At 42.5% G+C, this 26908-nt stretch overlaps 1 protein-coding gene across 1 annotated transcript in view; it reads left to right on the top strand.

Moving 5' to 3' along the window:
- The window catches only part of FAT2 (FAT atypical cadherin 2), a 105110-nt gene extending 90882 nt beyond the window's left edge, over positions 1-14228 (top strand). The window contains exons 21-24 of the mRNA XM_056516852.1: positions 1097-1502; positions 1815-1968; positions 2867-3423; positions 12245-14228. Of these exons, the coding sequence (XP_056372827.1) occupies positions 1097-1502; positions 1815-1968; positions 2867-3423; positions 12245-12702 (1575 nt within the window). The 3' untranslated portion in view covers positions 12703-14228. The remainder of the gene's footprint in view (positions 1-1096; positions 1503-1814; positions 1969-2866; positions 3424-12244) is intronic.
- The last annotated feature ends 12680 nt before the right edge of the window (positions 14229-26908 follow it).

Consider the following 26908-nt stretch of genomic DNA (forward strand, 5'->3'; position numbering starts at 1 on the left):
ATAATGTGTCCAGGAAGGATGTATGGATGAGCAGGCAGCTTTTCCCTAAGGCATCCTGTCACGTCTTAGCTTGTCCCTATATCTTTATTTGACTAGAATTCTTGAACATTAGGAACATGGAAGGTAAAGATTTTATAATCTAACAGGAAATGAGTGTTACCAAATACAGAATTTCATATAGTATGCAGTATAGTAAGGTGGAGGACATTTAGAACACATTAATAATTTTTCCATCTAAAGCCAGTCCCTGATCTGCTGCCAAACCAATGAGTAGTAGACTACAACTTCATGAATTACTGGTTACGGCTGGCATTGGCTCTGGTAGCTACAAGAGAAAACAAGTTAAAGGTGTTTTTTAACATTTTGTAGCTCATAAAAAATTTGTTTCAAAATTTGTCCATATATAATGTGTGTGCTGTATGCGCTGGTTCTGTTTCTGCTTGCTCAGGGCTTGGAGATTTGGCATCTTGTACGACAAGTGATTAAGTCAGTTCTCAGTATTCCTGATTATGTTTGTGCCCTTGAAGAAGTCATTATTCAGTTGCACAATCCATTTAGTTAACATGCCAATCTCAGTGCTGGAAAAAGCTCAAAAGGATTATGACTGCCCCTAGTGGTTACTCTTAGTACTGTTCATTAATGGTTAGCGACATCTTCAGTGAGTAGACCTTCAGCTTTAAAGGGGGTATTCTTATCTGAAAAAGTATCTACAGAATACGGGATATAACAAGCTTATCTGTGGTGGTCCAACCCTATAGAAAATAATGTGAATGAATGAAGCTCTGGCTGTGAACACGCTATGTGCACCATTCATTCTACGGACAATTTTGTCCATTTTCTTGGGATTGGTGGGAGTCCCAGCAGTTGGACTCCCACTGGTCAACTTGCTATCCTCTATCCTGTGGATTGGAGATAACTTCTTCAGATTGATGTGTTTTTTTTTTTTTTAATAGAGTCCTACTTCATCCTACATTTTTTAAAATACAGTTACATGATAGAAAATGAGCCAAATTCTATAATATAATATGACAAAACTGGGGGAAGTTTCCAGAAGACTTTGATTAAGATTTGATGTATTTGTTTTTCCATTTTACAGCTTGATAATGGTTTGCTACATTATAAGCATCTCTGCCAAGGAGCTACCACCCAGAATCTGCATTTGGAGACACCAGTAAATGATGGAGCTTTGCACACCATTATACTGGAGGTAACAAGCTCCACTGTCAAACTGCATGTAGACAATGTAGACATGGAGCAACCTCTACCACCATGCACCGGACAAAGATCACACCTGATCATCGGTGGACTCATACTAGAGAATGATCTTGTCTTTCAAGGATTTCAGGGTTGTATGGATGACATCAGCATAAATGGGCAAACAGTGGAAATCCTGGGAGCAGCTCTTCATCAAAAAGAGATAACACCATGCTGCAAACATATGCAAGCCTGCAGCCATGAGCCATGTCCAAGTGGCAGAATGTGTGTAGAGATGGCCAATGGAGGTCAGTAATTGACTAAATGGTAAGGTTGGGTTCACATATGGCTGGTAATCTGGAGCTACCTTGGATCTGAATGCTGGATAAAACAAGTCTGATTCGTTACACCTGGGGTGCGGTGCCAGACCTATGAATGATCCAACATTGTTCTCGAGTGCGGTTGCAACAGATCGAAAAGTGCTGTATGCAACTACACTGGATGGTAACTATGCTGTGTCCCCAGACATATGTGAACCTGGTCTAGTAAGGTTAGAAAGCATTATCTAATCTGTGCTTGGTTTCCAAATATATATACTTACACTATCCTTATTCCTCCAGGTTATTCGTGTCTCTGCCATTCACCATTCTTGGGTCCTAAGTGTAATCTGGAAACCGATCCTTGTGCCACATCTTCCTGTATGCAAGGTAGAATATGCACTTCTATGTCCAACGGTTTCACCTGTACCTGCCCCCCAGGATTTGAGGGTGAAAGGTGAGTATCCAGAACAATGTCATACTTAAGTAGTAAGATAGTCCATACAACTGGTATTGGGTCCCGAAGAATGGGGACCAAGTCAAGGTTACAATATACTCATCTGCCTTTCCTCAGGCTATACATTAGTTATGGTGAATCAACCAAGGTTTTTGGAAAGGTGAAGGAAAGCAAAAAAAAACTTAAAGTAGTGTGGGCTCAGGTGGTTAATGTTGTAGTGGTATCTATCTTTCCTCTATATAAATATCTGCGCAGAAAAAAAAAGTGAAAAAGGGGATACGCGCCCCTAGTGTAATATGTCAAGGTTAAAAAACAATGCTATGATAAGCGATTTTACACTCACCATATAGGGTTGTGCTGAGAGCACAACACCTAAGTAGACGTCTGATTTTATGAAGCTCTGATCTGCAGCCACAGCTTGTCTGGAATCAGGGGCACTGGTCCGGGCGAAAATGCTTGGAAAAGTAATATTCAAGTTCTCAGGCGCTGATCAGATGTAGTAGATAAGTCAGTACTCGAAGTTATTGTCCAAGAGAATAATTTATTAGCACAAACGTAACGCGTTTCCGGTCTAGAATGGACCCTTCGTCAGACAGATGCACCTGTCTGATGAAGGGTCCATTCCCGACCGTAAACGCGTTACGTTTGTGCTAATAAATTATTCTCTTGGACAATGACTTCGAGTCCTGACTTATCTACTACATCTGATCAGCGCCTGAGAACTTGAATTTTACTTTTCCAAGCACTATATAAATGTCTGTGAAGCATAAGTACAGATTTAATATTCCATTTCCTGGAAGGTGCTTTTTCCTGCGGTCATTGTCACATACTAGTGCTACATGTCATACAGGGCTTGCTGTTTTTACTAGGATAGCAATACCTTTTTTTTTTCTCGCAGGTGTCATATTGCGGTGAGAAGTTGTGAAGATGGTTCCTGTGGGCCGCCTGACCTCTGCACACCCAGCAGCACCTGCAATTGCAGTAATGTCAGTGGTGGTCAGTTATGTGCAGAGGTGGAGGAGCCTGAAAAAGATAGAAGATTCCTTATTACCGGAGCTCAGGAGATTGTGGAGATTCTAGGAGGTGTCCTTGCAGTCCTGTTCTTAGTGGGACTTTTTGTCATCTTCAGAAAACGTATTTGCAGACGAGCTGGTGCCCACAAACCTACCCCACAAGAAGATCCAGACCTAAAGCAGTATATATCCAGAGACATAGGGGTGGGCACCCAAGGGGCACCCATGGAACTTAACCTTCTCAGCTCTGTAGCTCGGAATCAGTTGGATGCTGAAGGTCAGTCAAGGAGAAACAATATTCCAGAGCTACTTACCTTCTGTAAACCACATGGGACACGGGGTCCTGCTGTCTGCAGCGTGGCACCCAACCTACCTCCAGCACCTCCATCCAGTTCTGACAACGAGTCAATTGCCAAGAACCACTGGGACTGTGAAGACAGCAGTAAGTGTTTCTTACATTTTCTCTAGTACCAAGCTCGACTTGATGCTAAAGAAATACCTGATGACCTTCAGATCACGAGGGAATATAAATGGGCCATCTATGTATTGCATAGACAAAGCCCAAAACCTGTGTACCGTAACCTTGTCAAAAAGGGTCCCAAATGGTTGACACTGGTATATTACATCCATAGGATCTAATATGGACAGCCGCAAGGAGACAACACCTGACACCACTTGGTGCATCAGGCCCCTTAACCTGCATATTACACACTTTATGGACCCCTGATCAGATGAAAGGGGAGAGGGCTTTTATTTGGTGCACCCACTAATTCATCATTACAGGCTCTTATAGAAGCTCTAAGGAGACAAATACTTTTAAATGGCAATATAAATTAATTTCCTAGAGATTTTATTTTCTCCCAGGAATAATGCAGATGGCACAGGGTTATATGGCTTGGGCCTCATGTAGAATTATGAACATGGGATTCAGCACACAGATTTCCTAGGGCTCTGTGCTCCTGTATAGGGGGGCTCAAAAGAAGTTCATTGCTTCTAAGGAAAAATATCACTGTAACATGAGGTTCCCACCTGGCCGGTATTTTACCGACACAACCGGTATTTTGGCCACCCTGAAAGTATTTTATATATTAAAAATACCAGCAATGCAATGGCCAGTATTTATCCAACCAATCCTCCAACTCCCAGAATGTTGCACCGTAACCAATACCAGTGTTTCCCAACCAGAGCGTCTCCAACTGTTGCAAAACTACAACTCCCAGCATGCCTGGACAGCAAACTGCTGTCTGGGCATGCTGGGAGTTGCAGTTTTGCAACAGCTGGAGGCACCCCTGGTTGGTAAACACTGATCTATACTACTGTATATACTAGAGATGAGCTAATCAAATCGGACGAAGTCAAATTCGTTCCAAATTTCATGAATAATTTGATTTGGACCGAATCCGAACTTAGACTCCATTTTAAATAACGTATTTCTTCATTAACGACACCCGCTGCGATCGTCCTGTATAATGTATAGATGCGAGTGGCTTTCTCCTGTGCTTGCATCTCGGCAATAGATAGGACGATCGCAGTGGATGTCAGGAGTGACACCCGCTGAGATCTGTCCTCAACTGCAGGTACTACTGCTCCCAACATGGAGCACACTCTGCTCCATGCTGGGAGCTGTAGCACCTGCATTAATAGACAGATCGCAGCCGGTGTCACTTCTGACACCTGTTGCGAATTGTCTATTAATGCAGGTACTACAGCTCCCAGAATGGAGCAGAGTGAGCTCCATGTTGGAAGCAGTAGTACCTGCAGATAAGGAAAGATCATCCTTTATAATGTATAAATGCGGGTGGGCAGCTGCTCTTCTCTGGTCCCACTGTGGTATGAGTATATGCCATATATACCTATTATTCGTATTTCCCGCAGAGAGCTGTGATTGGCTGGAACCATCTGGCCAATCACAGCTCTCTGTGGGAAATATGAATAAGTGATGTGAATTCTATTCATCACTGGCCGCCAAGAGTATAGTGCAGAGATGCGAGCACAGGAGAAAGTCGCTCCATCTCTGCAACAGAAAGGACAATCGCATCGGGTGTCTAGTTTTTGTCCTAAATCATAAATTTTTTGATTTTCGCTTTACTTTTTTTAGCCCCATTTATTTTATTTTATTTTTTCGGGCATTGTGCTGCCATGAATAATTGCAGTGGTCATAGATGAGCCGAGGACAGGGACATCAGTAATATGTATAATACAGTAGGCAAAAAAAAGGCTGTTTCCCTAATTTACCAAAAATCCATAAATTTACAGAGGTCTTCTATGAGAAATCAAAGATACTTCAAATTGTAATTTGCAGAGGCAGATGGCCGGGACAATAATGTATGCATGTATTTAATGTTGTGAAGGACGATGCAATTGTAATTATACAGTATGAGCTTGTTTTAAATGACAAATTACTGTAAAACTCTTGTAATTCCAATGTCTCTGCATATGCAGGAAGACATGGATAGGAGCTATAATTTCAGTAGGATGGAAAGGACTTTTTCGTTGCAGTAAGCTGTAGAAGGGAATATGTAACCATGGATGTGGGATTAGCTTTTTATATACTTGAAAAATCTTTTATTTTTTTAAGAAGTGGATGATGGGAATTGTAATTCTAGAATTCCAGTGGTTGCAGCTGGGAGCAAATTAAAGAGTCAAATAGGTAATAGAACATCAAAGGAATGTAGGTCAATTAGTTTGACCTTAATTGGCTGTGGCTTCATTATTTAATTAAGGTATTTCTCTCCTATTTCCTGTTCTTCATTCATCTTTCTGCTGTGTGAGCGAAAAATTATATACATAAATATATAAATCATATATCAGTGTGTGTGTGTGTGTGTGTGTGTGTGTGTGTGTGTATATATATATATATATATATATATATATATAAAATATTTTTTCGCTCATGTAAATGTAGATGTAAGCTTTCACATTAGATCATATATATATATATATATATATATATATATATATATATATAGAATTCCAGGAGAGCAGCACAACCAAAACGCAAGACAAAGTAGAGATAAGGTGCAAGCTATGTGGGAACCCGGGTCAGAGGATCCGCTTACATAAAAATCCAGAAGACAGCAGCACACAAAGGTATTCGTGTCAAAAAAGGTGGAAGTTTATTCCATTAATCCAGTGAACAAAATGCGAGCAACGTTTCTGTGACCTCACGTCACCGTTATCAAGCTCGTTATATATAAAATCCTTTTTGGGAGGAAAATCAACAAAGGAGGAAGCTTTTGACTTCATATCCTGTCCTCATATATTGTTGTCATATCCCAACCCCATGTCCCGTCCTCCAGCCGTACGGAAGTTATGTGGAAACATACATTTCCCATTGATTTGCATGGGACTTTAAACAAAAAAAAAAAACGACCTTCACAAATGGGGGTAGTTAAGGGTTAAATTAACTATCCTATATTTTAAGTGAACATACAAGTAACGTGACCAAATATTATCGAAATATCTCCAGCCGTTTGGAAGTTATGCAGTAACATATATTTCCCATAGACTTGTATGGGACTTTAAATAAAAAACCCGACCCTGACTAATGGGAGTGAGTAAGGTTTAAATCACCTATCCTATGTTTGTTGTTAACATATAAATAACATGTGTGCCAATTTCATGTTAATATCTTTAGCCATTTGCATGTGATGCTGGAACATACACATACATACATACATTGAGTTTTATATATATATACTAGCTGAGTACCCGGCGTTGCCCGGTTTTTCCTTCCTAATCCTTGTTGGGGAGGAAAATCAATAAAGGAGGAAGCTTTTGACTTCATATCCCATCCTCATATATTGTTGTCATATCCTGACCTCATATCCCGACCTCATATCCCGTCATCATATCCTGACCACCTATCCCGTCTTCATATCTTGACCTCATATCCTGTCCTCCTATCCCGACCTCCAATCTCAACCTCATATCCCAACCTCATATCCCAACCTCCTATCCTCTCCTCCTATCTCAACCTCATATCCTGTCTTCATATCCCGACCTCATATCCCATCCTCATGTCTCAACCTCATATCCCGACCTCCTATCCCGACCTCCTGTCTCAACCTCATATCCTGTCCTCATATGCCATCCTCATATTCCGACCTCCTATCCCATCCTCCTATCTGGACCTCATATCCCGTCCTCATATCCTTACCTCATATCCTGACCTCATATCCTGTCCTCATATCCCATCCTCATAGACTGACCCATATCCCGACCCCATGTCCCGTCTTTATGAGATGGGGTGTAGCTTGCAAGCCGGACAGACACATTCACCAGGGGATGCAGAGCAGTAGTCCCATATACTTGCATGGGACTTGAAACAAAAACCTTTTATATAAGAGTGTAGGTAAGGGTTAATTTAACTATCATATCTGTTTATTTGACATATAAGTAATATGTGTACCAGGTATTATTGAAATATCTCTGGCCATACGGAAGTTATGTGGGAACATACATTTCCCATTGATTTGCATGGGAATTTAAACAAAAACCCTGACCCTCACAAATGGGGGGTAGTTAAGGGTTAAATTAACTATCCTATATTTTTAGTGGACTTATAAGTAACATGTGACCGAGTATTATCAAAATATCTCCAGCCGTTTGGAAGTTATGCAGTAACATATATTTCCCATAGACTTGTATGGGACTTTAAATAAAAACCCTGACCCTGGCAAATGGGGGTGAGTAAGGGTTAAATTACCTATCCTATGTTTGTTGTTGACATATAAGTAACATGTGCGCCAAGTTTCATGTTAATATCTTTAGCCGTTTGGACGTGATGCATGAACATACATACACACACATACTCTCTCTAAATCTATATATGTATATATATCTGTATATATATAAATATCTGTATATATATATTATTTTATTTTATTTTATTTCACTCACACAGCAGACAGATGAATGAAGAACAGGAAATAGGAGGGAAAAACCTTAATTGAATAATGAAACCACAGCCAATTAAGTTCAAACCCATTGACCTACATTCCTTTGATGTTCTATTACCTATTTGACTGTAATTGGCTGTGGTCTAATTATTCAATTAACCTTAATTTGCTCCAATTAGAGCAGCTACTGTATATTTCAAAACTTTCTTTCTTCCATTCATACGGCCCCAGTGACTCCCTGCCGGTCCCAGCTACAACGACTGTGATTGCAAGCGGGGACAATTGGAACAAGAATTACAACTCCCATCATCCCCTACATAAAATTGTAACGATTTTTCACATATATAAAAAGGTAATCCCACATCCATGGTTACATATTCCCTTCTACAGTTTACAGCAATGAAAAAGTCCTTTCCATCCTACTGAAATTATAGGTTCCATCCATGTCTTCCTGCATATGCAGAGACATTGGAATTACAAGAAGAGTCTTGCAGTAATTTGTCATTTAAAACCAACTCATATTGTATAATTACAATGACATCGTCCTTCAAAATTACATCAAATACATGCATACATTATTGTTCTTGCCATCTGCCTCCGCAAATTACAATTTGAATTCTCTTTAATTTCTGATAGAAGAACTCTGTAAATTTATGGATTTTTGGTAAATTAGGGAAATTCAGCCTTTTTTCGCCTACTGTATTATACATTGTACTGATGTCCCTGTCCTCAGCTCATCTCTGACCCTGAAATTATTCATGGCAGCACGTCTAAATGCCTGAAAAAATCAAATAAATGGGGCTAAAAAAGTAAAGAGAAAATAAAACAAATTCTGATTTAGTACTAAAACTAGAAAAAAAATTATGAAATGCACTCCTCATTCATTTTCAATATTGAGCGCTGAATTTTCTGGTCCCTGCCCGCTCCCGAAAATTGAAAGATAAAAAAAAAAAATGTAAAAATGTTAATTTTCAAACAGGGATCAATTTATGTGGGTGGCTAGGGACCTAAAAATGATAATAATAAGAATAAGAATTCACATCACTTATTCATATTTCCCACAGAGAGCTGTGATTGGTCAGATGGTTCCAGCCAATCACAGCTCTCTGCGGGAAATATAAATAATAGGTATATATATACAGCATATACTCATACTACAGTGGGACCAGAGAAGAGTGGCCACCCGCCCGCATTTATACATTATACAGGACGATTGCAGCAGGTGTCAGGAGTCAGGAGATAGGAGTCACCCGCTGTGATCTGTCCTCAACTGCAGGTACTACTGCTCCCAACATGGAGCACACTCTGCTCCATGCTGGGAGCTGTAGTACCTGTATTAATAGTCATATCGCAACAGGTGTCAGAAGTGACACCCGCTGAGATCTGTCTATTATTGCCGTTACTACAGTTCCCAGCATGGAGCAGAGTGTGCTCCATGTTGGGAACAGTAGTACCTGCAGTTGAGGACAGATCACAGCGGGTGACTCCTATCTATTGCAGAGATGCGAGAAAGCTGCCCACATCTATACATTATACAGGATGATCGCAGCGGGTGTCAGGACTGACACGGGGGCTGTCTATTAGAACAGGTACTACTACTCCCATCATGGAACAGGCTGTTCCATGCTGGGAGTAGTAGTATTACCTAAAAAATAGAGAAAATAAAAGTGAAACACACACACTTTATTAGAAACATTATTAAAATACATAATAAAATAAAAATTTGCCGCAAATTTATTCATATCTAATCTAATCTTTTTTCCAAAAATTCAGTGAGTCGTCCGAATCAAATTTTTCAAAAATTCGCTCATCTCTACTATATAATACTATATAGTCCAACATGCTGGGAGTTGTAGTTTTTGTTTGGGGCAGCCGCTGAGCCACAGGCTGTATTAGGGCATGCTGAGAGCTGTAGTTAGTAACTAACTGCAACTCCCGAATTTAATTAAAAAAAGCGATCAAAAAGTCACATCAAAACAAAAATGGTACCGTTCAAAGCTACATTGGGGCGCAAAACATGAGTCCTCATACAGGCCCTTAAAAGGAGAAATAAAAAGGTTAAAGTTAAAAGGGTATTCCCATCTCCTCAATGGCTTCCTAACCCCCCTCCGGCTTGTTTGCGCAGAAAGCCCAAAACAGCCGAAAGCAGGAGAGTTACTCCTGTAGTTATGTAAACAATGTATATCGCAGGGCTATGCCATTTGCACAACTCAATTAACATAATAACTTGCAGCTTTGGCTGTTTTTGGCTTTCTAACCACGTCTAGCATCCGCAAACAGGCCAGAGTGGGTCGGGCAACCATTAGAGGAGAAGGAAATATGATCGTATGTTGCCAGAATTGTATAAACTAAAATAAACAACCTTAGATTCTAAAGGGGTTTACAGGATTAGAAAAACAGAGCTGATTTCTTCTAAACACAGCACCACGCTTGTTCTCAGGTTTTCTGTGGTATTGCAGCTCAGTTTCATTAAAGTGAATGGAGCAGAGTTGTAATACCACACACAACCTAAGGATATTAACTATGTTGTTCTATTCCTTGATAACCCCTTTAAAGGGGTACTCCACTGGAAATCAACTGGAGCCAGAAAGTTAAATAGATTTGTAAATTACTTATATTTGAAAATCTTATCTTTTTATGGGAAGAGAGAAGCTATGTTTTTTTTAATCCTGTAAACCACTTTAAAGGGGTACTCCCCTGGAAAACATTTTTTTTAAATCAACTGATGCCATAAAGTTAAACAGATTTGTAAATTAATTCTATTTAAAAATAGTAATGCTTCCAGTACTTATCAGCTGATGTATGTTCCAGAGGAAGTTCTTTTCTTTTTGAATGTCCTTTCTGTCTGACCACAGTGCTCTCTGCTGACACCTCTGTCCATTTTAGGAACTGTCCAGAGTAGGAGCAAATCCCCATAGCAAACCTCTCCTGCTCTGGACAGTTCCTAAAACAGACAGAGGTGTCAGCAGAGAGCACTGTGGTCAGACAGAAATTAAATTCAAGAAGAAAAGAACTTCCTCTGTAGTATACAGCAGCTGATAAGTACTGGAAGGATTACTATTTTTAAATAGAATTAATTTACAAATCTGTTTAACTTTATGGCATCAGTTGATTTAAAAAAATGTTTTCCAGGGAAGTACCCCTTTAAAGCGGTTTACAGGATTGAAAAAAACATAGCTTCTCTCGTCCCATAAAAATTCCTCACCTGTCCTCAGGGTGTATTGTTGCAGCTCAGCCCTATTTATTTCAATACATCTGAGCTGCAATACCAGACACAACCTATGCACACACGTGGTGCTGTTTCTGATTAAAAAATAAAAAATAGCCATGTTTTTCCAGACTTGTAAAATACCTTAAGTTCAGGTTATCAGATGATCTGACCTGAGGAAATATAATGTGACTGACAGCAAATAATGAAGCAATTGTTGATGATTAATTTATCAGTTCTAAAAGATGCCTCCAGCTCGGAATCTACATTGAGTCATCATATAAGAATATACCCGGCCCACTGTATAACTAGTAAGGTCAGGGTCACAGCTGGAGATTTTGTGGAGTCTTTTTTGTAACTTTGGAGTCTACATGCTACCTGGACCCCTGTTGCTTGACTGCCCCAAACATAGACTACTATAAGGGACCCTCCAGACACTCTTTCAAAAATATAAATTAAACTTGTATAAGCTTTTATCTGCTGAGTCTCTTTAAAGGGACTTTAGTTTACTAATACTATAAAACAGTAGAGCAATGAGTACACATGAGACACTACTGACACCTGGTGGCTGATGGAAGTGACGGGAGCGAAGTTCCTACTTATGACTTGTTGTCACTCGGTTTAATCCGAGGCCTGGAATTCCCTGTGTTGTATCTACATGTTTTTGATTGACAGCCCATACTCCCTGTAAGCTCCAGGAATGCCGGGGTGATTTTCTTACCTTTGTAAGTTAACTCAGGGAGTGGAAGGCGCTGACATTATCACACGTCCCACTTCTACCTTTAGTGACAAGTTGTCTTTCTTTTAGTGACAAAATTGTTTGTTTTCTCCTCGGGTAGGGAAAAATAGTGTTTTTGTCTTTTTCATTGTAATTTAGCTTATTCAGGCACACCACCCTAGATGTTCTTGCAGCGGAAATAGCATATATAGCTGTATATTCAGAAAGTTGGGTGACATCCTCGGATGAATGCAAAATTGTGACAATATTGCATGCATCATTGCTTTTCCTCAAATGGTTATAACTAAGAAATGACTAGATATAATTTTTACCAACTTTTTGTTTTAATTTAAGGTGGAAATGCCCTTTAAGAGCTATTGGTATACCTCATAGCAATTATTCTGATTCTAATACAGATTATATCCTTGTCTTCCAGTGTATGCAGGAGATTCATCATTTTGGCAACCCAGCTATAATCCAGTGGAAATGCAGAGATATCCACAATCGAAATCTGCAACCGCACCACCCATTCCGCCTCTTCCAAAAGAACCGGAACAAGAGCCCTTATTTGGTGGGTTCCCATTTCCTTTAGAACCCAACAAGAGAGCCCCAATCCCACCTTGTTATAACAACCGGAACCTGGATGATTTCCTCCCACAACAATCCACCTGCCAGGACCAATACACGGCAATCAGCTACTATCCCTCAAAACTGGTGCCTCCCAAAGGCCTTTCTTACCCAGCTGAGGACGGACTCCGGCATCTTAATGTACGACTGAGTGTGGCACAGCCCTCCTATGCAGACTGTGGTGCCCCGCCAATGACCAATGCAAATTACCAGGCACAGGATCTGGCAGAAAGTGACTATGGCAGCTGTGAAGAAGTTATGTTTTAAAGTTGGCCAGTCCTGTTGTTACAATGAGATGGAGAAGGTCACCAGAAGACCAAGAGAAAGAGAAGGGGCTAAACATAAGGTTGCGGCAGAAAGACCAGATGATATGGGTTCACTGCAACAATTCATTGGGAACTGCCATGGGGTTCACACCTATGCCACCAAGAGAACTTGTGTTTTAGTATCCTGACAAGTAAATCTGTAGAGACTTTTCATTCCTACAGATTGTGGGATGTATGAATTATTGACAAAGCTTAATATCTTATAGAAAGATATAGAGTTCATATTTTCCTATAACATGCTGAGCATGACACATTTAAGTCCAGGTGACCTTAAAAAAGCTGCATGGCACACAGTATTATTACCTCTGGCAGGGAATTTGGTTGTGAGCCTTTTGTAGATGACCTTACCCTAAAGTCTTTTTTTGGAGCACACACTCACAAAGCAATATAACCAATTTCTTATTAAACTATATAGGACCACATTCTCATTCTTGTTTGCTGTAGGTTGTTTGTATGATAAAGAATAGTTTCATTGCAATGTTATGTCAAAAATACTGCAGCAATAGAAAAGTCATAGACCGAAAAGACATCAAACTGGCAGTTCTCTATCATGACTAGAGGTGGCCATACACATTGGAAGGTTAGTCAAACCCGCTGGTTAAGTTTCAGTATGCCCAATTCTTTTTGGACATATGTCACCACCAGAGGTGTCTGCCAGTGGCTTCTTCTACTACAAATTAAAAGGGTACTCCCCCCCAGACATCTTATCCCCTATAGAAAGGATAGGGGATAAGAAGTCTGATCGCAGGGGTCCTGCCGCTGGTGACCCAGGGCTCAAGTCCTTCAGGAACGCGTGGGAACTGAGTACCTGCACTTTTTCCACAGCAGAACCACCATTCCCATTATCAGGACCAGCCCTTGAGTGGAAATCTTGTGTGAGTTCCTGCACTTTTTCCCCAGGACTTGACCCCTGTGTGGACCCCCGCAATCTCGGCTGCGGCACCCCAGACATCTGGTGCACCGAGCAAACTTTGCTCCGTGCCGGATGACTGGCGATGTGGGGCGGAGGCTTGTGACGTCTTGGTCACGCCCTGCTCGTGACATTACGGCTATGCCCCCTCAATGCAAGTCTATGGCAGGGGGTGTGATGACCATCACGCCCCCTCCCATGGACTTGCATTGAGGAGGTGTGGCCATAACATCACAAGCAGGGCGTGGCTATGACATCATGAGCCTCTGGTGCTGCACTTGACGCTCTTAATGGGTACTCCACTGGAAAAAATTTTTTTTATTGGTGCCAGAAAGTTAAACAGATTTGTAAATTACTTCTATTTAAATATCTTAATCCTTCCCATACTTATCAGCTGCTGTATGCTCCACAGGAAGTTATTTTCTTTTTGAATTTTCTTTCTGTCTGACCACAGTGCTCTCGGCTGACACCTCTGTCCATTTTAGGAACTGTCCAAAGCAGGAGCAAATTCCCATAGCAAACCGATCCTGTTCCAGACAGTTCCTAAAATAGACAGAGGTGTCAGCAGAGAGCACTGTGGTCAGACAGAAAAGAAATTCAAAAAGGAAAGAACTTCCTGTGGAGTATATAGCAGCTGATAAGTACTGGAAGGATAAAAAATTTTAAATAGAAGTAATTTACGAATCTGTTTAACTTTCCAGCACCAGTTGATTTAAAAAAAAAAAAGTTTTCCAGAGGAGTACCCCTTTAAGCTGAGCAGATGGAGGGTCGGGAGGGTTAGTATTCGACCGAAATATTTCTATGATATATGTCGACATTGAGACATATAAACTGCCATCACTGGGGCATATCAATGTGCTGATACACAGTAATATAGAATATTGGGGGAGATTTATCAAAACCTGTGCAGAGGAAAAGTTGACCAGTTGCACATAGCAACCAATCAGATTGCTTCTTTCATTTTTAAAGAGACCTGTGAAAAATAAAAGAAGGGATCTGATTGGTTGCTATGGACAACTGGTCAACTTTTCTTCTGGACAGGTTTTGATAAATCTCCCCCATTGTCTCTATTGCCACTGTGGGCCTGAGGGCACTGGGTTCATCTATGTTCATCTATTCCCTCCATAAATGTATGATGTTGTTGTATCGTTGTTTCTTTTTTGTGTATATAGCTGTATTTTTAAAAACAATAAAATATAATTTTTTTATAAATAATTCCGTTGATGTATTTACATTTAAATTATTATCCAGGACCAGAAGCAATGTAAATGTGATACAATGCACTTTATTGTAAATAGAAATCTAGTGGTATGTATTTATACTGTGCAGTAGGATTGCATTTCGTGCCATTTATCACAGCATTAGGCCACGTGCACATGGCTGTATTAAGGCCCAGTATAAATTCCACTTTGTAAGGAGGTATAATATGGGATCGAAAAAAATAAATGCATATATATATATATATATATATGCAAATATATACTGTAGCTCCATATGTAAGTGGTCATATTTTACCGAACACAATAATACCTAGATACCTCCTTAATACATTGCACCACATAACAGGATAAGAAATACCCTGAAGTCATAGCAAAGCGGTAATGACTGAAGTCAAGTTGCAGCATAGAAATATTTGTTACAGTGATGTCGCAGTACAGTTATTGTAGGCACAGTTATCACAATACAGATAGTGTTGTCACTAAACAGGAATGGCAAAACAGAAATTCCTGCCCTGGGACATTATTACTATTAATAATAATACTAATAAATAATAATAATAATAATTCCTTTACTTATATATTAACAACTTATTTCGCAGCACTGTACAGAGATTGTCCTCACTTATATTAGCCCCTATCCTCAATGGGGTTCCCAATCTAGATTCCAAACTGACCTATAAGTACTGTATTTTTCGCCGTATAAGACCCACTTTTTCTTCCCCAAAACTGGGGGGAAAAAGTGGGTGCGTCTTATACGGCGAATACACCCCTATCGCGGCGGTCACTGCGGCCATCAATGGCCGGGACCCGCGGCTAATACAGGACATCACCGATCGCGGTGATGCCCTGTATTAACCCTTCAGACGCGGCGATCAAAGCTGACCGCCACGTCTGAAGGGAAAGTGACACTAACCCGGCTGTTCAGTCGGGCTTTTCGGGACCGCCGCGATTTCACCGCGGCGGTCCCAAACAGCCAGACTGAATAGCCGGGTTAGTGCTTACAGGACACCAGGAGGGACCTTACCTGCCTCCTCGGTGTCTTCTCCGTTCAGGGATCCCCTGTATGGCCAGCGCTCTCCTTCCTCGTCATCACGTCGTCGCGTATGTGCGTCAGCGTGCGTAACGACGTGATGGCGGCGACGGAGAGCGAGAATACCCGGCCGGCAGCAGAGACGTTCCGGAGCGACGGGGACACGGTGACAGCGATGGAGCGACATCCAGGGCAGCGGTGACGGGTCCGGAGCGGCGAGGACACATGAGTATTACCTCCTATGCAGTGGTCTTCAATCTGCGGACCTCCAGATGTTGCAAAACTATAACTCCCAGCATGCCCGGACAGCCAACGGCTGTCCGGGCATGCTGGGAGTTGTAGTTTTGCAACATCTGGAGGTCCGCAGGTTGAAGACCACTATTGGGTTCAAAATCTTTATTTTTTTAGATTTTGCACCTATAAATTGGGTGCGTCTTATACGCCGGTGCGCCCTATAGGGCGAAAAATATGATACACTGCTCAAAAAAATAAAGGGAACACTTAAATAACACAATGTAACTCCAGGTCAATCACACTTCTGTGAAATCACACTGTCCACTCAGGAAGCAACACTGATTGACAATCAATTTCACATGCTGTTGTGCACATGGAACAGACAACAGGTGGAAATTATAGGCAATTAGCAAGACACCCCCAATAAAGGAGTGGTTTTGCAGGTGATGACCACAGACCACTCAGTTCTCAGTTCCTATGTTTCCTGGCTGATGTTTTGGTCACTTTTGAATGCTGTCGTTGCTTTCACTCTAGTGGTAGCATGAGATGGAGTCTACAACCCACACAAGTGGCTCAGGTAGTGCAGCTCATCCAGGATGGCACATCAATGCGAGCTTTGACAAGAAGGTTTGCTGTGTCCAGCGTAGTGTCCACAGCATGGAGGCGCTACCAGGAGACAGGCCAGTACATCAGGAGATGTGGAGGAGGCCATAGGAGGGCAACAACCCAGCAGCAGGACCGTTACCTCGGCCTTTGTGCAAGGAGGAGCAGGAGGAGCAGGAGGAGCACTGCCAGAGCCCTGCAAAAACCTCCAGCAGGCCACTAATGTGCACGTGTCCACTCAAACAGCCAGAAACAGACTCCATGAGGGTGGTATGAGGGCCCTATGTCGACAGGTGGGGGTTGTGCTTACAGCCCAACACCGTGCAGAACGTTTGGCATTTGCCAGAGAACACCAAGTTTGGCAAATTTACCCCTAGCGCCCTGTGCTCTTCACAGATGAAAGCAGGTTCACACTGAGCACATGTGACAGACGTGACAGGGTCTGGAGACGACGTGAAGAACGTTCTGCTGCCTGCAACATCCTCTAGCATGACCGGTTTGGCGGTGGGTCAGTAATGGTGTGGGGTGGCATTTCTTTGGGGGGGCCAAAACAGCCCTCCATGTGCTTGCCAGAGGTAGCCTGACAGCCATTAGGTACTGAGATGAGATCCTCAGACCCCTTATGAGACCATATGTTTGTGCGGTTGGCCCTGGGTTCCTCCTAATGTAAGACAATACTAGACCTCATGTGGCTGGAGTGTGTCAGCAGTTCATGCAAGAGGAAGGCATTGATGCTATGGACTGGCCCGCCTTTTCCCCAGACCTGAATCCGATTGAGCACATCTGGGCCATAATGTCTCGCTCCATCCACCAACACTATGTTGCACCATAGACTGTCCAGGAGTTGGTGGATGCTTTAGTCCAGGTCTGGCAGGACATCCCTCAGGAGACCATCCACCTCATCAGGAGCATACCCAGGTGTTGTAGGGAGGTAATACGGGCACGTGGAGGTCACACACACACACTACTGACATTTTTTATTGTTTTAAGGACATTACATCAAAGTTGGATCAACCACGAGGAGAACAGACAAAATCCATGTAGATATTGCCCTTGGTTGGATTTGAAGCCAGGACTCCAGCGCTGCGAGGCAACAGTGCTAACCACATTGTTGCTGCGTAACACTTCATAAACAAGCAAACAGGAAGTGGCTCCAATTGAAAAAACGAAGATATTACCGAAAATTACTAACACCCAAATTCACATCTGACATCACCATCAGTATTGTTACTATGGTTTATATAGTCAGTTTCTGCTAGTTAGTTGGGCGGTAGGGTGGAAGAAGTAGCTTTGGATAATCTCTAATTCATTCTTCAATTACAGGAGTATTGCAGATCATTGTATTGCATAAATATAATACCTTTCAGTCAAAATTCAGTAGACGTCAGAGATGAAAGCGGCTGAAAGGTACCTCACAGCACAGAAACATCTTTGTTAAAGGGAAACTGATAGGCTGTACACCTGCACTAAACCCAATGTACTGGGCATTAAAGGGGTTCTCCGGTGCTTACACATCTTATCCCCTATCCAAAGGATAGGGGATAAGATGCCTGATCGTGGGAGTCCCGCAGCTGGGAACGCCTGTGATCATGAACGCGGCACCCCGTTTATAATCAGTCCCCGGAGCGTGTTCGCTCCAGGTCTGATTACGGACGACTACAGGGCCGGCGGCGTGTGACGTCACACCTCCGCCCCCGTGTGATGTCACGCTCCGCCCCTCAGTGCAAGCCTACGGGAATATCAGAGGTGGACACAGACAGCAGAGGGCCTTGTGCAAAGAATGTGCCTGGGCCCCCCCCCCCCCATATGTCAATTGTTCAGGAACCTCCCCCCTTCATATGTCACCTCCCCCCTTCATATGTCACTTGCTCAGGGGGCCCCCCACCCATACCAGTTGCTCAGGAGGAGCCCCCTAATATCAGTTGTTAATTATTTATTAAGGCCCCCCATATGCCGCATCTCATTCAGGCCCCCCACATTAGGTAGCATAGATTCCCCACATTAGTAAGCATAGTTTCTTCACATTAGGTAGCATAGTTCCCCACATTAGGTATCAGTTTCCCCACATTAGGTAGCATTGATTCCCCACATTAGGTAGCATAGATTCCCTACATAAGGTAGCAGTTTCCCCATATTAGGTAACATAGACTCCCCCCACATTAGGTAGCATTTTCCCCACATTAGGTAGCACAGATTCCCCACATTAGGTAGCATAGTTTCCCCACATTAGGTAGCATAGATTTCCCACATTAGGTATCAGTTTCCCCACATTAGGTAGCAGTTTCTCCACATTAGGTAGTAGTTTCCCCACATTAGGTAGCAGTTTCCCCACATTAGGTAGCATACCCTCCCCCAACTCACACACTGAGCCCCTGTGCAGCGGACATGTCTGCCCCTGAAATATACCCTAATAGGTCCAGAGTTATTTCCATACAACCACCAATTGCTCACCGATCTCCCCTGCCTCCTCAGTATTCACCTCTATGCCCGCCCCTGTCATAAATCTTTACTCTCACGTCACTAGTATGTGAGTGCTTGCTGGAGCATAAGCACTCTGCTTTCTGAGCAGAGCACAGGCACCATTGCCTTGCTTCACCAGACTTCAGGGCTGCGTCGCACGCAGGCTCTCATGTCATAGTGAAGTGAGAGTAAAGGCATTTCCATATTCAGTACAGGGGCAGGCATAGCAAGGGAATATAGGGAATATTGACGAGGCAAGGGAGTATGGTAAGCCAGCTTCCTGCCTTCATTGCGCACAGCAGCGCAATAGCAATAGGAGGTTAAACTGACATAGCTCTGGCAATACTGGACCTATTAAAGTAAATGACCCCTCGTTTTAATGCTGTTCACCTGCACTTTACTGGGCTTAGTGCAGGTACACAGCCTGTCAGTTTCCCTTTAAAAGATGGTGAGAAACATAAAAATTGAGCATTCACATTGTGTAATGTCCGCACAGAAAATTTCTGTGCAGATATTGAATTGACAGGGGAGCGCCGGCAGAACATGCCGGCGCTAGGACCGCTCTGAAATGTGCCTTTAAGTAGACGGCAATGCATTTCTGTGCGGACTCCGCAGAAAGAATAGACATGACCCCAGAATCTAATTTCCACACCAGAAACATCTGTGAACAGTGCCGCAGAAACCCTTTGAAATCTACCTGATGTTGTGGAATGTCCTAAGGCTATGATCACACAGAGGAAATTCCATCGTGTGAACATGGCCTTAGTTGTTGAGACTGAATTACAAGCTTTCAAGCCGTTTTGAGGCAGGGTTTAACACTGTGGCCCTGATTTATTTATGGGTAAATGTCTCCAGTTTTCTCTCACAGTTTGATGAATTAGGGCCAATATCTTAAAATTCACAATTCAAAATGTGTTGTAATCAACACATAAAAAAGGTAGTTAATAAGACAAGTAATGTAAAGTAACAGCATCCGTTTTAGAAGGGGAATAAATATCTAAAGCAGTAATTAGTTGGAGTGGTTCATATTTTAGGAAAGGAGCATGAAAGCCTTATTGTTCTGTGAATTAAATTTGGTTCATTGGTGGTGATGCCCCCATGAGGTCTAAATATCATTTTAACAAAAGACTGATATGTCCTAGTGATATGTCATTTTGATCAGTGGGTATCTTGGATAAGTAAAACACCACAGTCCTCAGTGTCCTACCCAAAATGAGGGTAAAAAAGGAGGTTTAATCTTGTCAAATATTTGACATCATATTGCACAAATAAGAATAAAACACAGAAAAACAATGCAAATAAAATAAAATAGTATGGTATAAAATGTCAAAATTTAAAAATGCTCCGCAGGGCCCTTGGGGTTTTTATAGCATCCAAACTAAATAATAGTCAACCCACAATAGCTGACCTACTAATGTAGATCTATGGATAGCCTGGAGTGCATTGCACATCAAACTCATAGGCTTTATATAAATTCTTACGGCACTTAGTGCAAAAACAAGATTTGGGCAAAAACAAATGGGCACAGCATTTATCTGACAGTTTCTGCACCCTCAGTTTGGTGACTTCTCAGCAACTGGACCTCTACTGATCAAAATTTTTGGCAGATGTTTTTCAAATAAATAACCTTTAAATAGACTGTCATTTTAAACAGCTCCCATTTGATGGCCTATGTCCTAACAATTCTGAAAATCACCTCCTTTACCAAAAATTAGGAAAAAAAGCTCTAAAGCCTTGCTGTCCGCTGCCTGTTGTTAGTGGAATTCTGTCTCTAGTAAAAGACACAGCAAGATACAAGTGGGAGCAGTGCTTAAAGGGGTACTCTGCTGAAAACATCTTATCCTCTATTCAAAAGATAGGGGATAAGATGTCTAATCCTGCTGCTTGGGACCCCCGGGATCTCTGGGAGGGCAGCGGCGCCATCCGGAACACGGAAGCTTGGAGCTTTCGTGTTTGTGATGTCATGTCACACCCCCTCCATTCATGTCTCTGGTAGGGGGCGTGACGGTTAGTACATAGCTGCCATGCCTCCTCCCATAATCATGAATGGAGGGGGCGTAGCAGTCGTGTTCGCCAGACATCAGGCATGGAGCAGAGTTCGCTCCATGCACCAAATGAGAGGGGTGCCGCTTCGGAGATAATGGGGGTCCCCAGTGGCGGGACCCCCACGATTAGACATCTTATCCCCTATCCTTTGGATAGGGCATAAGATGTTTTCAGCGGAGTATACCTTTAACTACTGCTATGTGCAGGAGAGATAAAGAGAGAAAAAGACTGTGTGCCTGCAAGTTGTGAACCTGTCAGCTCCAGAGGATTGGCCAAGCCACTAAGGGAGTACTTTAAGCAAGTACGTGTCTATGTACTACTTGCAAACATCTCAGCTCAAGTCACCTTCTGAATTTTAGGGAATAAGAAATGTGCACCAGCCTCAATAACAGCAGTGAGAGCACTAAAATCACCTTAGTTGATACATTGGATAACAGTAAGCTAGTGATGTGGATAAACATCCACTTACAGGTCACCTGTGTGGGTCCAAATTAGGATAAGAGGTACAATTTGGCCAAATGAGAAGCTACATTAATGAATACACAGACAAGCTGGTACGAAGTCAATAATGTGCTAATCTGTTTATTAAGCAGAGCTACATACTTTATATTCACTGGGTATATACTGAGTGTACATCACAGGTTATACAATTATACATAGTAATTAACCAGAGGACACCTGCTTGCTATCTCAGCCCTTGGCCAATCTCCCAGAAACTCCTCAGCTTACTGTTATCAGCTCAGCCATTCCTTCCTGAAAACTCATATACTGGTACCAACTAAAACAACTTCTTGGCTTTTCTCAAATTCAACTTATTTTCTAACAAATTCTGTACTTTAACCCCTTAACGACGCAAGACGTAAATGTACGTATTTATAATTTTAGTAGTATGTTATAATTTTAATCGTATTGACCAACAGAATAAAGAAAACAGGTCTATTGTACTGTAAAGTGTACAGCATGAAAACGAAACCTTCCAAAATAAGCAAAATTGCGATTTTCCCCACACAAATAGTATTTTTTTGGTTGCGCCATACATTTTATGGTAAAATAAGTGATGTCATTACAAAGGACAACTGGTCGCGCAAAAAACAAGCCCTCATTCTAGTCTGTGGATGAAAATATAAAAGAGTTTTTAGAAGGCGAGTAGGGGAGGAGGTTTTTAGAAAGCAAGATTTTTAGAAGGCAAGGAGGAAAAAACGAAAATGTTAAAATAAAATTGTCTCTGTCCTTAACCCCTGAAGGACGGCGGGCGTATCCATATGCCCCCATTTAAAAGTGCTTAAGGATTGAGGGCGTCTGGATTCGACTGTGGGAATTCTGGTCCCCGCCGCTCTCTGGGCATACTGGCAGTGCCCTTTCTGTGTCCCCAATACCAGTGATCACCGCAGATTGCCGGTAAATACTAACTGGCGGTTCCGGGTAATCTGGGTCATGTGTGACCCAATGACCTGGATAATGATGATAATGATCAGTGGTGTAATATACACCACCAATCATCATCCGTACAGTACTGGGGGGGCGGCACTGTTGCCTCCCCCCAGTACAGCAGTGATTGGCCGGCCGTAGTGACCGCACCAATCACTGCAGTATGGGGAGGGGGAGGTGGGTGCAGGAGCACGCTGCTCCATTCTGTCCACCATTCTTCAGAGACCTGGTGTGCAGTACCGTGCTACCATCTCCCCCCTCATACACTAAAAGTGTTAAAATTGCCCCCTTTCTGTGGCCCGTTGGCACAGAAAGCAGTCAGGGAAAACATTAGGTTGGGTAGGGACAGTTAGGGGTTAAAAAAAAGTTGTTTTTTTTATGGCATACCGTCTGTACGTGTCCGTGGGTCCGTAACACCTTTAGCTGCGTGACCTCGGCCCTACAGGGTCGCTGCGGTCTGCCCCCAGTTTATTTTTATGGGGCGCAGACCTTTTTTTTCTCTGTGTACTATCTATAGGTGTCCGCAGGTCCACAGCACCTTTAGCTGCGTGACCCAGGCCCTACAGGGTCGCTGCGATCTACCCCCAGCATTTTTTTGGGAGCGCAGACCTTTTTTGTTTCGCTAAATGTGTGGCGGGTCCTCTTAGCTATAAAAGAGTGGTCTGCCACCGTTAACTAAAGCCCACCCACCGCTGGTCAGTATAAAATCAGGCCAGTCATCAATCTCTTCGGGGCCAAATTTTGGGAGGCCTATGTCCCTGGAAGGGAGGTCGCTATTGATGAGTCTCTCGTCAGCTTTAAGGGGAGACTCAGCTTCCGGCAACACAGCCCAACCAAGCGAGCGCGGTATGACGTGAACATGTATAAACTTTGTGAGAGTACCTCAGGGTACACTTGCAAGTTTATGGTGTATGAGGGATGAGATTCCCGTATTGAACCCCCAGAATGTCCCCCCACTCTGGGTGTTAGCAGGAAAATTGTTTGGGGCCTTTTGCACCCATTGCTAGATAAAGGTTACCACCTTTACGTGGATAACTTTTATACTAGTATCCCTCTCTTCCCATCCCTCGCCGCCAGATCCACGGTCGCTTGTGGGACAGTCCGGAAGAATCAAAGAAGCCTTCCGCCCCATCCCCTACACGCTCCTATCTCCCAGGTGAGTCCAGTGCCTTTTCCCATGAAAACCTTTTGCTGGTCAGGTATAAGGATGAGAGGGATGTCCATATGCTGATGACAATTCATGGGAACTGCGGCACCCCTGTTCCTGTGCGAGGTACCGCGGGACCAGTCCTCAAGCCTGATTGTATTCTGGACTACAATCAGTATTTGGGGGGATTTGATCTTTCTGATCAAGTCCTCAAGCCATATGATGCCATGCGGAACACATGGACATGGTACAAAAAAGTTGCTGTCTACATGGTACAGGTTGCCATGTACAACTGTTTTGTACTGTCCCAGTACGCTGGCAACACAGGGACATTCCTGCAGTTTCAAGAGGTAGTTCTACAGGCCCTCATCTTTGGTGGCCACCAAGGAGCGGGTCAGAGCTCTTCTGGAATTCTGGGCCCCCGGATCGTCCCGGCCCAACACTTTCCAGGTGAGGTCCCCCACACTGGAAAGAAGGGACGATCCCAGAAAATATGTGTCACAGGAGAGGGATTCGTAAGGACACCACGACTTAGTGTGACACTTACCACGATCATCCAGGCCTCTGCACTAAAAACTGCTTCAGGGAGTGTCACACTTCCATGGAGCACTAAATTTTTAATCCTTCTCGCTAATTTTAATTCCCCAGAATTCATTCGACTCCAATGTACCAGTCCAGAGTACATAGTCTTCCAAATTTTAAAACCAACACCCCCCCCCCCCCCAAAAAAAAAAAAGAATCCCAAAACCTCTTTCCCAATACCCCTGATATCTTTTTTTCATCAAAAAATGTCATTGGGGGTTTGCAGTTGCCTCAAATGCGAAGCGCTCTCTTCCCACCTGAGCGGGGTGCGCATTTGAGGTAACAGAATAGGGACGGCTACACACATCACATTGCCAGAATGATGATTCAGAGCATAGGGTTTGGGGCGGCGGGCATAATTTTTACTTTCGGCTATACTCTGGGTCATCATTCTGGGAATTGGCATATCAGTATTAAAATTGCAAATTTTGTGTCACTTTTTTTCTATTACTACTTGTGAAACTAAAATAAATGTTGGTTAATACCAGCAATTTAGTATTAAAAATAAAATTTTTCACTTTTATGACCCACTGTTCAAAAAACCTGTGAGGTGTAAGTACTCACTGTAACCCTTGTTATGTTCCTGGAGGGGTCTAGTTTCCAAAACGGTGTCACATGTGGGGGGTTTCTGCTGTTCTGGCTCCATGGGAGGTTTGAAAATGCACATGACCCCCGACTTCAATTTCTGCAAAATTCTCTCTTCAAAAGACCAACGGCGCTCCTTCTGTTCTGAGACCTGTAATGTGCCAGCAGAGCACTTAGCGACCACATATGGGGCATTTTCTTAAATGGGAGAAATTGGGCTTCAAATTTTGGGGTCCATTTTCTCCTATTACCCCTTGTGAAATTGAAAAATTTGGGGTAACACCATCATTTTAGTGTTAAAAATCTAATTTTCCATTTTCACATCCAACTTCAACGCAAAGTCGTCAAACAACTGTGAGGTGTTAAGGCTCACTATACCCCTTGTTACGTTCCTTGAGGAGTGTAGTTTTCAAAATAGTATGCCATGTGTTTTTTTTTTTTTCAGTTTTTTTTTTTTTGCTGTTCTGGCACCCTGGGGACTTTCTAAATGCAACATACCCCCCCAAAAACCATTTCAGTAAAATTCTCTTTCAAAAAGCCAAATTTTGCTCCTTCTCATCTGAGCATTGTAGTGTGTCAACAGAGCACTTAACGTCCACATATGGGGCATTTTCTTAAATGGGAGGAATTTGGCTTAGTGTTAAAAATCAAATTTTCCATTTTCACATCCAACTTCAACGCAAAGTCGTCAAACACCTGTGAGGTGTTAAGGCTCACTATATCCCTTGTTACGTTCCTTGAGGGGTGTAGTTTGCAAAATAGTATGCCATGTGTTTTTTTTTTTTTGCTGTTCTGGCACCATGGGGGCTTCCTAAATGGCCCCCAAAAACCATGACAGCTAAAAAAAATTTAAAAAATCCCACACTTGTTCTTCCCTCTTGAGTCATGTTGTGAGCCCAGAGAGCACTTTATGTCAACATATAAGGTATTTCCATACTCCAGAGAAATTGGGCTACAAATTTTGGGGGGATTTTTCACCTAATACTCCTTAGAAAAATGAAAAAAAAATGGGGCTTCAAGAACATGTTAATGTAAAAAATGCAGATTTAGATTTTTCTCCTCCACTTTGCTGCTATTCTTGTGAAACACCTAAAGGGTTAACAAACTTTCTGAAAGTCATTTTGAATACTTTGAGGGGTGTAGTTTCTATAATGGGGTCATTTATGGGGTACTTCCCACAGAAAGGCCCCTCAAATCCACTCCAAACTTAACTGGTCCCTGAAAAATTCAGATTTTGAAATTTTTGTGAAAATTTTGAAAATTCTGCTATAATTTTAAGCCCTGAAATGTCTTCAAAAAGTAAAAACATGTCAACTTTATGATGTGAATCAATATAAAATGTATTTGGAATATCCATTTTCCTTACAAGCAGAGAGTTTCAAAGTTTTTTCGTCAAATTTTGGAATTTTTCAAAAGAAATAATGCAAGTATTGAAGAAAATTTACCACTAACATAAAGTAGAATATGTCACAAAAAAAACTATCTTGGAATCAGAATAATCAGTAAAAGCATCCCAGAGTGACAGTGGTCAGTCCTTAACCTCCCTGGCGGTATGATCCTGTACCAAAAGCGGTACAATTTTTTGCATTGAATTTCACATCTCCCCCCCCCCCCCCCCGCCCATTTCACATCTCCCCCATCACATTCCCTCTCCCTTGTCACATTTCCCCCCTTATCCCCTTATCACATTCTCCTCCCCCTTGTCACATTCTCCCCCCTCCTTGTCACATTCCCCCCTTGTCACATTCTCCCCCTTGTCACATTCCCCCCCTTGTCACATTCTACCCCCTCCTTGTCACATTCCCCCCCCTTGTCACATTGCCCCCCTTGTCACATTCTCCCCCCTCCTTGTCACATTCCCCCCTTGTCACATTCTCCCCCCTCCTTGTCACATCCCCCCCC

This window comes from Hyla sarda, chromosome 4 (assembly GCF_029499605.1).
Source record: "Hyla sarda isolate aHylSar1 chromosome 4, aHylSar1.hap1, whole genome shotgun sequence".
Lineage (NCBI taxonomy): Eukaryota > Metazoa > Chordata > Amphibia > Anura > Hylidae > Hyla > Hyla sarda.